Genomic DNA, 14,846 nt, shown 5'->3' on the forward strand with positions numbered 1-14,846 from the left:
AGGAAAAGAAAAAAGATGAACGCTTTGAGTCTTTGTCCCTCTACGTACGTGAACAGCTCAAATAAAACCACATATCGACATATATCATCAGTAAAAACAGTGAACGTGCGATTGTCTACAAATTTTGTTTGATTTCTCTATTGAACCTCAAGGCAGCATATGCTACAGTATAGCCTTGAAACTATCATGGCTTAACGTGTCTTGTTTGAAGATTAAGAACATCTGTACTGTAACTAGCAATGTTGAAATGTGTATAGCATGTGTTTTCTAATTCCCTACCAGGATGTATTTAAAGTTGCCAGTTCTTAAACTAAATGAAAGGAGGTAATTTTTGAGGGCTTGTTTCTTTGTCTGACACAACCTTATGAAAACCAGTAGATAATGAATAAGCCAAGGAAAGTATAGGGGACGTTAATTGTACTACTTCAAGTTTGAATTGTGATAATTGTGATATAGATGTGAAGGAAGTAAATTGGACGAATAGACAACTTGCCGCCGGCTCGGTCCCTGGTTCAGTCCCTGCCGGCGGCAAGTTGTCTATTCGACACTTTACTTTCTTCACATCTATATAACACCAATTACTATAATAAACTTAAAGTAGTACAGTTAACGTCCCCTATACTTTACTTGGCTTATTCAGTATCTGCTGGTTTTCATTACAGTTTTAAACTTTAACATAGGGCTACTTTCACTACGCAATGTATATGTTTGTTTTAGCTTGGAGCATTATATACAGCATGCACCAAATGTTGTACACAAGTCCAAATCTCATTTCTACTTGTAAGCTAGGTCTAGCTAGTACTCTTTTCTTACTATCATTTGTCGTCTTCAGCATGTGTTCGCCTGATTAAATCCTTCCTCAGAAAAGGCAGTGCAGTATGGGACCTGTATATATTCAACCTAACATTAAGCGTCTTGAAATAAAACAGAGGAAAGCAGTCCGCTTTATCTTCAACAAAATCTCACGAACCGACCCTCCATCCGATGTAATGAAAGCCAATGACATTCCCCTTCTTGGCACTTGTTGAAAACAGATCAGAATTGACTGTCTCTACTTCTTAATGACAAACTTGTATTAGACCCATCTCAGTATCTAAAATCCTTGTTAACCAGACCCACGAGGCATCATCATGCTTGACACCTTATTTCTGTAGAACTGATGTTTATAAGTATTCATATCTTCCATGCACGGTCTCAGATTAGAACGAAGTCATTCAGGCATCCTCCTTCCTCTTAGCCTCTCATTCCACACCAAAGTAGCATTGTCGCACCATTCCATTTTTCACATCTCGGTTATTGTAGTGCTATTTTTCCCTAAATAGTGAAAATGATTGGGTTGTTTTGTATTCATTTTGTTGTAATTCATCTTACTACAGTAATCTCAAAGCATATTCTATTATTGATACTTTGTTTTCTTTTGTTTATTATGTCTGTTATCCACATCAATCGCAAAACAGTTTTCTATGTCGCTTTTTGTATTGTTATGTCTGTTACTCATGCCAGTCTCAAACAATTTTTATGCCACTTTCTGTATTAATCATGTGATATTGAAGCTGCCCACCTGCTTGAACCTAAAGTTCTGTAGTATGTAATAAATAAAATGAATAAAAATAAATACCATTTTATTTTATGTATTGCCAGAAAGCATGCTTTGTGCTATCCTGTACATGTATGAATAAATGCATTAGCTACACGCACTTAGTCGTACATATGTACGGCTGATTTGGAGGTGGTAATAAGTTCCATGCATTATTTTGTTCAAAATCTCCGACTTGGTACTGCATGAAGGCAATTATCCACCGTTTTCTCAATTTCAGGGATATACGATGCCGTGCAGACCCGCCATGTGCTGGCACTTATGGGATTCTTGGGCTTTGTCAATGTGTATGCACTGAGGGTGAACTTGAGTGTTGCCCTGGTTGCCATGGTTAACCACACAGCCATTGCTGCCAACAGTACGCCTTCGTCGGGAGAGGAATGCAAGGCAGAGTTTGCAAATAGCACCACGGAGAAAGTCCAGGTAGGTTGCCACTGAATGTACCACTTTCCCCCAGCATAGAGCAACAGACTGGATGTTGTCTGGTTAGCCTTACTACTTTTCTTGCTTCACCCCCCCCCCTTTTTATAGGATATGTCCATGTGACAATAAGCTGTACCTTTACTTGAATTCGCATTTCTTGAACATGTTTTATAGCTATCTGGTGCTGTAATGACAGGATAGTGACATCCCGGTTAGATTCCTTTGATGCTCATACTCATCAACTAATTTGGTACACTATATAGAAACTTGGTGCACTATACCAAAGCTGCAGTGCTAATGCCAATTCAAGGCCCATCATGTAGGAAAAAAGAGAAAAGGCAGCAAACATTCGCTGGTTCTCAGAAACACAAAACATGCAAGAAAACCTTAAGGCGCTTAAACTTCACATTTAAGAGTGGAATGTGATAGTGTAATCAGGTCTAGTTCGCGTCACCTTCTCATTCGCTCTCCACAGTTCGCTTCTCATTGAACATGTCAATTGTCTGTGTGAACGACATACTCTCTCCTTTACAATTATACAAAGTTATAACATATTGCAACAAGATCCAAGGCACATTCTACACATGAACTGCAGCATGAATTGCTGTAATAATTTTACACAATTGTTGATCCTTGCAAATATTACCTTGAGGCAGGCCCGTAGCCAGGAATTTTTTTGAGGGGGGGGGGGTCTAGGGGCCCCCCTGGCTACAGGCCTGCCTTGTTCAAAAGGGAACTTTTTGGATTACGTTTACAAATTTCCAAAAGGTTTGTTACCCTTTTCCCACACACACACACACACCACACACACACACACACACAAACACACACACACACACACACATATATATATATATATATATATACACCAGGTGTCCCAGCTACCTTTAGCCAAGGGTTAAAAAATACAATATTAGAGGCAGGCGAGTGAAATCAGTTGCAAATTACTGACAATCTCCTTGTGCACTACAGACAATTTTTTGTTAGGCAATTAACTAATTTGTTAATTATGATTATCTAATTAAATTGCTAAATATTGACTTTGGGCAAGAAATTCGGCTTACAAAGTTTGAGAGTGTCTTCAGGAACCCCAGTTGCATTATTTGCGATAAAGAAAGTCTCACATATGCCATTTTTTCCAAGCTGCAAAGAAAGCCCGCGAAATACAAAAAGAACCACGTGACTAGCGCACTCGCGCGCCGGGAGAATGCTGCCCTCAGCCGTGGTTTGAGCGAACGAAATCAGCTTCAGTCGTGACATGCCATGTCTGATGCGGCGGTTGGCCGATAGCTGCTCACCGAGCGGTAGGCCGCTCACTACAACTTGCACCGTCACGCGTGCCAACTGGCTGACGCGCGGGCCAAGAAACCACCGTTAACTTATCGGCCTACCGCTGACACTGAGCCGGCGAATCGCAGCAGCTGATTTCGTTCGCTCGAACCACGACTGAGGGCAGCATTCTCGTGGCGCGCGAATGCGCTAGTCACGTGGTTCTTTTTGTATTTTGCAGGCTTTCTTTGCAGCTTGGAAGAGACTTTCTTTATCGTAAATAATGCAATTGGGGTTTCTGAAGACGCTTTCAAACTTTGCAAGCCGCATTTCTTGCCCAAAGTCAATATTTAGCAATTTAATTAGATAATTATAATTAACAAATTAGTTAATTACCTAACAAAAAATTGCACATGTAGAGCAGCAAGCATAGACCAATCATTATTGAACCATCTTTTCAATTTTCCTCAATTACCCAATTGTTTTTTGTCGCTTTTCCAGGATGGAAAGTTTATATGGAATGAATATGAGCAAGGCATCATATTGGGCGCCTTCTTCTACGGCTACGTCGTCACCCAGATTCCCGGAGGGCGTCTGGCCGAGCGGGTCGGCGCCAAATGGCTCTACGGTGTTGGTGTACTTGTTACTGCCCTGCTTACGCTTCTTACGCCAGCTGCAGCCTCTTGGAGCATCTATGCCTTCATCACCATCCGAGTCATGATGGGCCTTGGAGAGGTACGCTCTGCTGATTTTCCCAGCTTTGGTGGGCAGTTTTCAAAAGAGTAAAAGGGATGTGGACACCGAGAGAATATGAAAGGAAAAAAAAGTTATTCTTTTGAGTTGTGGTGCTTGCGTAAAGTTTTGAGTATCCCATGGACTGCCAAGTTAACCCATGCCTCAGTCATAAGGGAGATTCATCCTTAATGTTATTTTGAAGCAGAACTCTCAAAACAAACGTTTTTATTATGGTCACATCAAGCAGTCAGCACTTCAATAGAGCAAACATTAATGCAAGCAAAAATGGAAGGTATGAGATAGTTTTGATGGTATTTTCCAGGCTGCAGGGCAACTTCGAGAGCTTAAAAAATTTCTAATAAATGGGTCTCATTGGCCTTCATATTGTTACAAGAGTATGTTTCACACTGCTGAAGCAAGGAAGGCATCAAAGAAGACAACGTGATGTTGTTGTGCGAGGCATGCTCTCCGCCATTTTGTGTTACACTTAGGCGTGGTGTAAATATATTGTAAGTACGCCTTGCTCTCCGTGTGCCTTCACGTAACATTTTGGTGGAGGTGCGGGGTATTAATCCCCGTACCTCTCGGTGTGACACTGTGAAATATATTCACGGAGTCACCAGCAGCAATCAGCGACTCAGTGACACTTAACAACAAAAGCTCTCTAATTTGGCCCCATTAATATAGATAATCTATACTGGTATATTGGTCCTGTCAAAAGTGCATGTTAGTCTGTGTGGTCATACATTCGTTAATTTGGCGGTGCCTGTACACTGGATCAGACTGCTGCATTGTGTTTAGGCTTGTGCGAATATTCAAGCACTTCGAATATTCCAACAAATACTACAGTATTCGAATTCGCTTTGATTTGAGCTTAAATTATTGGAAATTTCGAAGTATTCGAAATGAACGAACAGGTGTATATTTGTCCGCATGTAACCCTCTGTAAAGGTGGTTTCACTGCAGTGCAGAGATGCTATACCGTGAATACATCTATCCAGGGAAAATCCGCACTACCGCGAAGCCCCACTTCAACGTTAAATGAACATATTTGGCCAGGAGGGGAGATGAGCTGATGAACAGAGCATAGCGAAGGAAAGAGTGAAACGAGCGAGGGCCTCTTTTGGATCATCAAACGTGTGTAACTCCTCTATTACGACACTGTTTCAAAAAATTCTCGCGGCTATGTGTTTGTTGAAGATTCTGTTTGCCCAAATTGTCTTGTACAGATCTTCATGTAACATTTTACAATATAGTGTTGATTGACTGACTGATCAATCGAATCCTTATGCCCCAGCTAGGATCAGAAGCAGCATGTTGCTCATTGCAGGGAGTGACCTTCCCCGCGATGCATGCCATGATAGCTCGGTGGTTGCCGAAGGACGAACGCAGCCTGTTGTCTACGATCATCTACTCGGGTGGTCAGATTGGCACTGTGGTGGCCATGCCGATATCTGGGTTGCTGTGCGACTCAGCATTCCTTGGAGGCTGGCCTGCTGCTTTCTACGTCTTTGGTGGGTGAATGTTATGCTTTACTTCCATCTTGTCCTCGCTTAAGCTCCAATCTTATTGCTCTCAAGTTTCAATATTTCTTCACTGATATAGCCTGCACTGAAAGCAAAAAAAAAGAAAAGCACAACAATCTTTGAGGTTGGTGGAGGTGCTCTTTGAATTCTTCATGCTGTAGAAATTTGCTGTTATCGGTAATGCAGTGGCCCGTGTATAGAGGTCTGCAGGCTCTTTGGTGTTTGTAAGATCATATTGAAATAGTTTCATAGAACATGTTGGGATGGTTGGTGTGTACTTGCACTTGAGAAATGCAGAGCAAGTCATATAGACATTAACGAGGGGTACAAAAAGGATACTAATTAAAGAGGAATATTGAGTGTAAGCTAACACATTTACAAACAGCAAACCAATAAGCCTGAATGGAGACTTTGGAAGCCAGAAAGAATGCAAAATAGGAAAATGGGTGGCAGTTCCGCGTTGAAGTTACTTGAGTTAAAAAAAAAGAAAAGATGCCTCGGTCACAATGCACAAGAACATGCACGCATAGACAACCTGACTAATTAAAAACTAAAGTGATGCAAGTTTAGATTACTTTTTCTCATAATTAAAAAAGTAATGTCAATTAAGTGTGTTAATAGGTTTGGTTTGTTTTCATTGTCATGGTACACTACAGTCCAAGAGTAATAGTAAGAATGAGCTGTAGCAACAGGACTCTCGAAACTTTGAGTATTGAAAGCATGTAGGATCAGCCTGGATGCCAGGATGGGCACAAGTTGAGTGATGCAGTTCAGGCTGACTGCAATATGTGCAGCACAGTTTTCCTGCCCCTTGCATCTGCAGCACCTTTTATAGTAAACTATGGTATTACTCTACAGTGCTCGTGCTACACAAAAGTCTCAGCGAAGAAACGTTTTGTGAAGTGGCACCCGTAGTTCAGCACAGCTATTAGAAACTTTTTAGTATAGATCTGCAAAGAGCATTACATGTGCAGTGTCTTCAGTAGTTTCTGTCCTTACTGAGCGGCATCTTCAGAGAATTTAAGGTCAATTTTAAAGAATACAGTAAACACTTACTGTGCATTGAGTTTTTTGCACAAACTTATTGAAACATTTGAAGATCCTTGAAGAGAAGAAACTCAATGCAGGTACACAGCACAGAAAGCACAGGCTTCAAGACTAGCTGTGATAAAACATAGCCAGAGAAAACAATTAGGGCTGTACTTCAAATCATCCTAGCAAGCCCAATTTCTAATGCTTCTTTTTTTTTATCTGCCATAGCCAGCTGACACTAAGCAGCAGTAAATCATGCCTGCTGTGATCATCATGCTCAGACATGCATGTGTATTAGGCTGGGCATCGTGCTGCAATTATCACTATTTGGGCAGTATGAATGTCCTGTGCTTGTATGGGCATCGTCATTGTCAAGTTCTGGCAACAGTTTTATAGATGATCATGTATGTAATGGAAGAAAGACCGAGGAATGCATCAGACGAATTTGCGATGCAGATAGTTAAGAACCTAGTGGCAATGATAATTATAAGCATAAATTTATTTGGCCGTGTGTGTGATCATAAGTACCAGACATTCTGCACGAACTGGCGACTATCAGGGTTATCACTACATCACAATGCCGGAGGTTGCTTTGAACACGACGATCAAGCTCCAATATCTGATGCAGCGGACTCTTGTTTCTGGAAGCTGTTGTGTCAATTGTTAGGAAAGAAAAATCTAGCCAAGTGAGTGCACTTTGTGTAGGAGTAGAGACATGATAACACTGATAGTGCAGTGAAAGCGACACAAAATGATAAGAGCATCTCAGAGTACAATAGAGCTTATTGCCACCCCTTAATACGTACTTTTCCCCATTTATGATGTTGCTAATGTCCAACCCACGTGACCCTAACAGCTAGCTCGCAGTGTTCACGCAATACATTATACACTAGTAGCACGAAAATAATGGTAAGGTACTATATTGCGACAAATATAGCACAAGAATATTTTTTTTTGCATAAACTTCTAACACCTCTAAACCACTTTCTGAACAGAATGCACTATTTTTTCTTTGCTGTCATGTTTCAATAAATAGCAAGATCAACTTTGAGACAACTTAGTTGTGCGGAAAAGCTAACTCCTCAGTGTTGCACGTGGTATGGCACTTACGTTTGCATGGCAGCAAGAATGCAATGAATGAGAATCAGTGTGATGCACAGAGCAGTCTAGAAGGCCTCATGCATTAATGTTTGGTGTATTTACTCACATTTATACGCACGATATGCATGCACGCTACACTACGCACCCAGCACTTTACGGTCGGCACATGTCCACGTTGTTCCATGCAAGCATACATTGTTTTAGTGGCTTGTGTGACACACTGTGCTGAAGTGTATTACATTAAGCTGATATGGTTTGCATTATAACTGGCACATTGTATCTTTATTTTTTGGATTGTCGAAAGTATCATCTGACAATCCAGAAAACGCAAATGGTGTGACTGTGCATGTTTTCAGTGTCCCAAACAATCAAATAACCTAGGAAAAGGGGTAGAGGCTGATAGACAGCCTTTATCTGTAAAGCTTACACCTAAGTGCTCAGCGCTTCACTTTTGTAACCATTAGGCACACACATCAAGATAAACACTCCTTAAAGGGACACTCAAAAGTAAACTACGGTAAGTTCTCGAAATTTGGTTCCATAGTACTAAAAAATGCCATTCTTACAGTAACCAGTGATTCCACTCCTGCGCCAACTGCGCCAAAGTGCGCCAAATTGTATTTACTGCGCCATCTTGATAATATCGACGAAAATTGCGCCAAACTGCGCCAAAGTCTCGGGTTTCGTGGCGTCTATCACCGGCAATCGCACGGCCGCCGCATCAGAACATGTGCAGCTTGATCTTGGGGCCGCCAAAGTCGCAACCATGGACCAAGAATTATTCCACTGAATAAATAGCGCTCGCGCGTGCGTCCCGAATAAGCCACGATGCCATGCATGGTGCCGACGCAGCGTCTGTTCTGCAGGTCGGCTCGACAGCAAAACGCGCTCTCCGCAGAGGCTCGTGACGTCTAGGCCTCTCGGTAGCGAGAAAGTGCGACGGCGATTCATCGGCGGACGTCGTCTGTTCTAGAAACGCTGCTGATAGCTCGTTTCAAGCGTCGCACGGCACGTATGGAAAGCAATGTTCAGTAATAACTACATGTGTGCTGCTAAAATGTCTGTCACTTCTGTTTCCTGAGATCGCGGAATGAAATCTGGGACCTGGGATCGCTAGCAGTATATATATGGAACAATATCGAATTTTCCTTGCTTCGCGTTTATGGAAGAGCACGCGAACGGTGGAAACGCGTTCACACTTTTCCTCAGATATACTTTATCCATGGATCTTCATTCGGAAGAGCTTTTTCGTAATTGCTTATACCAGCACGTCCGAGTTTAATCACTCTGCGGTAAATACCCCCTAAAAGGCCCTGCCCTTTCGAGCTCACGTGCTAGGGTTCCAATTCGAATTTTTTGCTTGCTTTTTAAAAATGTCATCTCATTAATAAAAGCATATATCCTGGTCGGAGCAACCGCAAATACGCAGCTGTCAGTAGCGGGCCCGTCGCTGACGGCCCACAGTGAAGCGGCTACCCCATGTTACACGTCCGCCCCTCGCTTTCGGGGGTCAATAGCTGACGGGTAAAAAAACTCAGTTTCGCTTAAGGGCGAAGCAATGAATGCGATACCAACAAATTGTATTGTTAAACGAAGTAAGGCTAGCAGCTAACTCTTTTGGATTCGATCTCGCGTTACTCAACAAAACACTGGTTTAAGGGAATATGGTCGCTCCAGGAACCGAAGCGTTCTCTTGCTCTGAGTTCTCTAAACACGAAGTAAGCGTTGAGAGCACAGCAAGTTTACGAGCCCTCTCCTGATGCCTCGATATGGCGCACGCGCAAGCGACTGCGCCCTTCGAACGATGCGGTCCCCTGCCCCCCCCCCCCCTCCGCTCCCCTGGCGTCCTTTCATGCTCCTTACGAAAGACGGGCGGGGCGTTTCCTCTCTGTTTGATGAGCAATCGACGGCAGGCCCGCACGCGGGAAGATGTTATCTCATGCGCTGGTCCGTGCGATAGAGACAGACGGCTGGCTAGCTTAATCTCCGCTTGAGCCGCGTTCGTCGCCAGCGCTCGCAAGCTTTTACCCGCGGCTAGAATGCGCGTGGTGATGTTATTAATTTAGTCTTTATACAGAAAATTACGGCAATGGCGACGGCAAAAATCCTCGGAGAGCGTCCATATAATTGTTATCACAATAAACATTTAAAAACAGTTGAGGAGCCATTTCACTCTGTGAAGTGTATGATAAGCGAAGCTGTTTCGCGCATGGCAAGGAGGTGACATGGTGGAGGACAATTTGGTATATAAGGCAGGTTGCTAACGTTCAATACGCAATATTAATGCGAAAGCATCAGATGCTTTATCAAACACGAAAATTGACCGTCGGCGGCGTCAATCGATTGATGCAAAAAATAACCGTGTGATGGCGTCATCATCACGTCATAGATCGTCAAAACTTGTGACGTCATCATGGCGTCATATATCGTGATGTCACGTGATGACGCCATCACGACATCGTCGCTTTACACTGCTTCCGTAATTGGTGCGCCGATCATGGAGCTAGCGCAAAACGAGGTGAGGTGCAGATAGCTTGCATAGAAGGAGGGGGAGGATCAACCCGTCGATCGAGAAGAAAAAGAACCTGGCTTTCGCCTTGGATTTTTGTTAGGGGAATGCATTAGGGACAGTGTGGCTCTTTGGCATTGAGGCACTGCTGTTCATCACGGCGTTTGTCTACAATGGCTGCTGATAACCACATAGATGTATTTAGAGTGTTATTTCATAAAGTGCAATTTTATTAATCTGGTATTCTGTTTATTTGCTAGTGTCGAAAATAATCGCCGAAGAGGTTAATTCAGAACACTCAACTGCATGAGCCCTTATTTTTTCATTAGCGAGTGAAGTATGGAGTTCTCCTGAGATGATTTTTTCCATGAGATTTGCAATGAATCGAAATATTTCTAGCCTTCATAAGAGCCCCATAGTAATATTCCGGTGCTTGAATGTTATTGAAATATGCTTCTGTAGTGCACTCCAGGATGTAAAATTCGCTGCTCCAGAGTGCTCCCAGATGCAAAGTTATCTGCTCCAAAGTGCTCCAAGATGAAAATTTTGCTGCTCCAAAGTGCTCCAAAACGGAAATTTTGCTGCTCCAAAAATTGCTTCAAATCAGAAGTCCTCGGTAGCATCACTGAGTAACAGGAGTCCTGATAAGCAAGAAATTAAGGCAACTTTGCATTAGTGGTGCCAAGCCTGAAGGAAGTGCAGAGCTGGGCACCCTTTTTTGTTTCTCTTCGGTTTTCTCTTTCTTTTCCCCCTCTCTTTCTCTCTTTTTCTCCTTTACAGTTTTTTTCTGTCTTTTCTTTTCTTTTTTTTATTTCTCTTTATTTCTATTTTTCTTCCTATTTTCTCCCTTTCTCTCTCTCTCTTTCTATTCCTGACTTGCTTCCTCTTTTTTTATACGTGGTTTTTGCCTGCGTTACGCCAAGCAACGACAGCATACGACAGCATGGGCCCCTAAAGTGCTCCGCACTTAATATCATCAAGGTGCTCGAAGAATAAGAGGAAGAAGACGTCTCCTCGCCGCACGTGTGCACTCAGTATGGTACATATGGCTATGCTATACGTGGTTTCGCCTGTGTTACGCCAAGCGATAACAGCATGCAACAGCATATGACAGCCCGGGCCCCTAAAGTCTCTGCACTTAAAAAAAAAAAGAAAAGCAAAATCCTAAAACAGGAGCTGTTGTTGGCTTTTGACCACTGTGTACAGCTATGCACCAAGGGTTACCGTGCTTTGCCTTCAGTAAATATGGTAAAGGTTTCTTGGCAAGGGGTCTTAAAGCAGGAACATAAACATAATAAGTATCTAAAACAAAATGATAAATTCCGAACGAAGCAAAAGTTGTTTGAAATGTTTGGGCTAGTAGGCAGTAGTGATTCACCTCTTACTTTGAGAGGCCACTGTAAATTAGATTGGGGCTTTATTTCATTTTTGTTCTGCCTGTTTCATGTCTGCAGTGTTCAAATCAAAGAAAAGCAAAGCTGTTTTGCTCTAAAAGAGAGTATGGAATATAACCGGGAAAATTATTTGCAGGTAACCACATGTGGAATAATTGATTGATTAATGGGGCTTTTTGGCGCAAGGGCCAATTGTGGCCAGGGAGTGCTGTACACATGGTACAAGTTGACTACGGTATATAAAGTGTGGTTTCAACGTTGCTGTAGAAAGGCCTAAAATCATTATTTCACTGTAAAAATGTACGTGTAAAACATAAATGCAATCCATGTATTACAACGACAAGTGGCATACCTGTGCGCGTAAAACACGTGGAGTACTGTGGAAGTGTCAGTGTTGTCACGTTTAGCGAGTGTTGTCATCTTGCCTTGTGTCCTGAACATCCAGTTATTTTTTATGTTCCAGGCCTGGTTGGTGTTGTGTGGTTTGTGTTCTGGGCCCTTCTTGCGTACAACAGCCCACAGGAGCACCCACGCATCAGCGATGAAGAGCGTATCTACATTGAAACCAACCAAGGTGAAGAGCAGACTCGGGAGGTACGCTCATAAGAAGTTTGATTTGCGATTCAATTACGGAACTGATTGCTGTATTGCTAAACCGGTATTCACACTGGCAACTGACTGGTTCATGATTGGCAACTGAGGAGTAGCTCACGGCAACCGATGTTCACGATGGTAACCATGATGTGCCCTTTGTAACACCTGCAGTTGCTTCCGTTTATGTTCATTTCATTGCTAGCATGACTATGGTCACACTAAGGAAAACAAAAAGAGTACTTGTTGCTCTTTCTGGTGTGTCCTGGCTTGTCACATATATAACTCTCGTTAAAGCAGGGGCGGATCCAGGCGCTTGCTTTGGGGGGGGCGGTTGGTTGTTGGGGGGGGGGGGGGGGGGGGGGGGGGGGGGGGGCGTTGCCCAACTTTAAAACTTCACATTAGTAACCAAATGCTCATTATCTTTGTTCTCAGTTGCATTGCTCAGTGCCATTTCATTATCTAAAGTTTCGCATATTTCCGCTAAACATTGGGGAACACGTATCAGTGTTGTTGGTAAGAGGAGGGTGAAAGAGGGAAGGGCAGGCCATCTGCTCGATAAATGAGTATTCCCACAACGGCGAGCTCTAGTATTCCTTGAACGTAGTTTCAGAGTAAGCCTCCCTTTGTTACCCCGCCCCCTCCTCCCCATTGCCTTTTTTTCTGGCCGGTCGTGTTGCCAGAAAATGCCCTTTCTATCTCCGCAGCCTAAGGACGGTCAAACGGAGCTTTCGGAGTCGCGCTCGATTATACCCCGCGCACGTGCTCTCGGAGGCTTGCTCGGTACTTCGGCGAATATAATTCACAGCACCACTGCCTGCCTTCCTTCTTTTTTTTTTTTTTTTGGACCAGCCGCTGAAGGTTGACTAAAAGGTAACTTGTTCTGCACGCTTTGTGGGACCACGGCCGGGCTAGACTGCACGTGCGCGCTCAAGCGCGCACGTGCAGTCTAGCCCGGCCGTGGTGGGACGAAAGATGCCAGTTTGAATGACACAGAACAGACTCCTGTCTCTGAGAAAAAGATGGGAGAATTTGAAGACCCCTCGCTTTGCTGAAGAGCTGATGGCCCTGGGAGTGGGGAGGAAACTTTAGCTCGCTTCCATAAAGGCAGCAGTTGCTTTAGCAAAATAGTTGAGGCTTGTGCTCGTCGGTGCCTATTTGAAAGATGCAGGACGCAGAAGAAATCTTTTCTAGAAAGCCTGTTTCGCTCTTAACAAAAGCGCTGGGCTGTGTGAGGGGTGCTTCCCTAGTCTCGGATTGGGATGGACACAGCGACCACCTGAAAAAATTCTACGTTCTGAAAAATGGCCTTTGGTGAGGTGAAAAGCGGGGGGTGGGGGGGTTGGGTTGGCTTATAGCTTTGGGGGGGGCGATCGCCCAATCGCCCCCCCCCTGGATCCGCCACTGCGTTAAAGATACGCGCTAATTCTCTTTTAGAGGGCTGTGCCTCCCACAACACTCCAAAGAGAGTAATGGTCTCCAATGAGAGTTAATGTGCATCTTTAAAGAGGATTATAGGTGTGACAAGTCAGGACTCGCCAAAAAGGGTAAAAACCCTTTTTTGTAGGGGTGTGCGAATATTCGATATTTCGAATATTTTTCGAATAGTGTTTGTTATTCGATTCGATTCGCACTGGAATTTTACTATTAGAACTTCCCAAAGACAAATACAGTCAACGTCCGATTAAAAGTGGTCCCTAGATTTTCAGTATGCTTCACCTCATCACACCCCTGCATTGCAGCAAAGCTGCCTTTCAAGCTCCGCTACGGTCGCAAGTGTATTAACTCAGGAAAACGCTGGTTCCAACATGGAGATGAAAGATGTGGCAGAGTTGGGGGCTCAATTAATGCTCTTTGGGACCTGAAATTTGGGCAGGAAGTCCAAAAAATTGGATGCCGGAGCTTTTTAGCACCCAAAATTTCAGATGTTATATTGATGTCTACAAGGCAGATTTGGAACTCCAGACTTGAAGGGAACACACCCTTGTCCGCCACATCAGTTGGGCTTCCACAGAAGTTGAAAGAGGAGGAGAGGCTTAGGAAATGGCATCCTTGCCTACCACATGCAAAGTGTTGTCGGCAACACTTTGGTTGCACCAAATCATGTACATAAATACAATTCGGCCTCTACATTGTCCTTCAACCTAGTGAAAATAAACACTTTCATGTTGCTATTTAATAAGAATATGCTTAGGAATCCTCTCCAACATTTCTTTCTGCAATTTCGCTTCGAATTATTCGAAAAATATTCGAGAAATATTCGGGAAATATTTGAAAAATATTCGATTCGATTCGCACTCACACTTCAATATTCAAATTCGCTTCGCACCCAAAATTTTGTTATTCACACAGCTCTACTTTTTTTGCTTAGAGCGCACGCAAAATAACCTTCAGCGTATTGCCACATATATTTCAACATCTTGCTTCTGTGCCACTGATTGGTTCAACAGCTTTGCAATTTCTGTTGCAGAGCTGGAGAATGAATCAGTGAACGACTCTACCAAAACGGTCACTTTTTGACCAGAGCAATCATTTGCGACCAGCTTGGTCATGCGACCTCTCTTAGTCGCTGGTGTGATTGCGCCCTAAGGGAATCTGGATGGCAGCTAGCTTCCTTGAGCACTTAATTTGCTCAGAGATCACATTTCACACTGTGTTTTGTTCAAACA

The 14,846-nt window shown here is 43.3% G+C and overlaps 1 protein-coding gene across 1 annotated transcript in view; it reads left to right on the top strand.

Moving 5' to 3' along the window:
- Positions 1–14,846, top strand: part of LOC119383102 (putative inorganic phosphate cotransporter) — a 42,189-nt gene that overhangs the window by 913 nt on the left and 26,430 nt on the right. Inside the window, exons 2-5 of the mRNA XM_037651097.2 lie at positions 1,818–2,020; positions 3,791–4,024; positions 5,355–5,538; positions 12,050–12,180. Of these exons, the coding sequence (XP_037507025.1) occupies positions 1,818–2,020; positions 3,791–4,024; positions 5,355–5,538; positions 12,050–12,180 (752 nt within the window). The remainder of the gene's footprint in view (positions 1–1,817; positions 2,021–3,790; positions 4,025–5,354; positions 5,539–12,049; positions 12,181–14,846) is intronic.

The sequence above is a fragment of the Rhipicephalus sanguineus genome, chromosome 2 (genome assembly GCF_013339695.2).
Source record: "Rhipicephalus sanguineus isolate Rsan-2018 chromosome 2, BIME_Rsan_1.4, whole genome shotgun sequence".
In the NCBI taxonomy this organism is placed as follows: domain Eukaryota; kingdom Metazoa; phylum Arthropoda; class Arachnida; order Ixodida; family Ixodidae; genus Rhipicephalus; species Rhipicephalus sanguineus.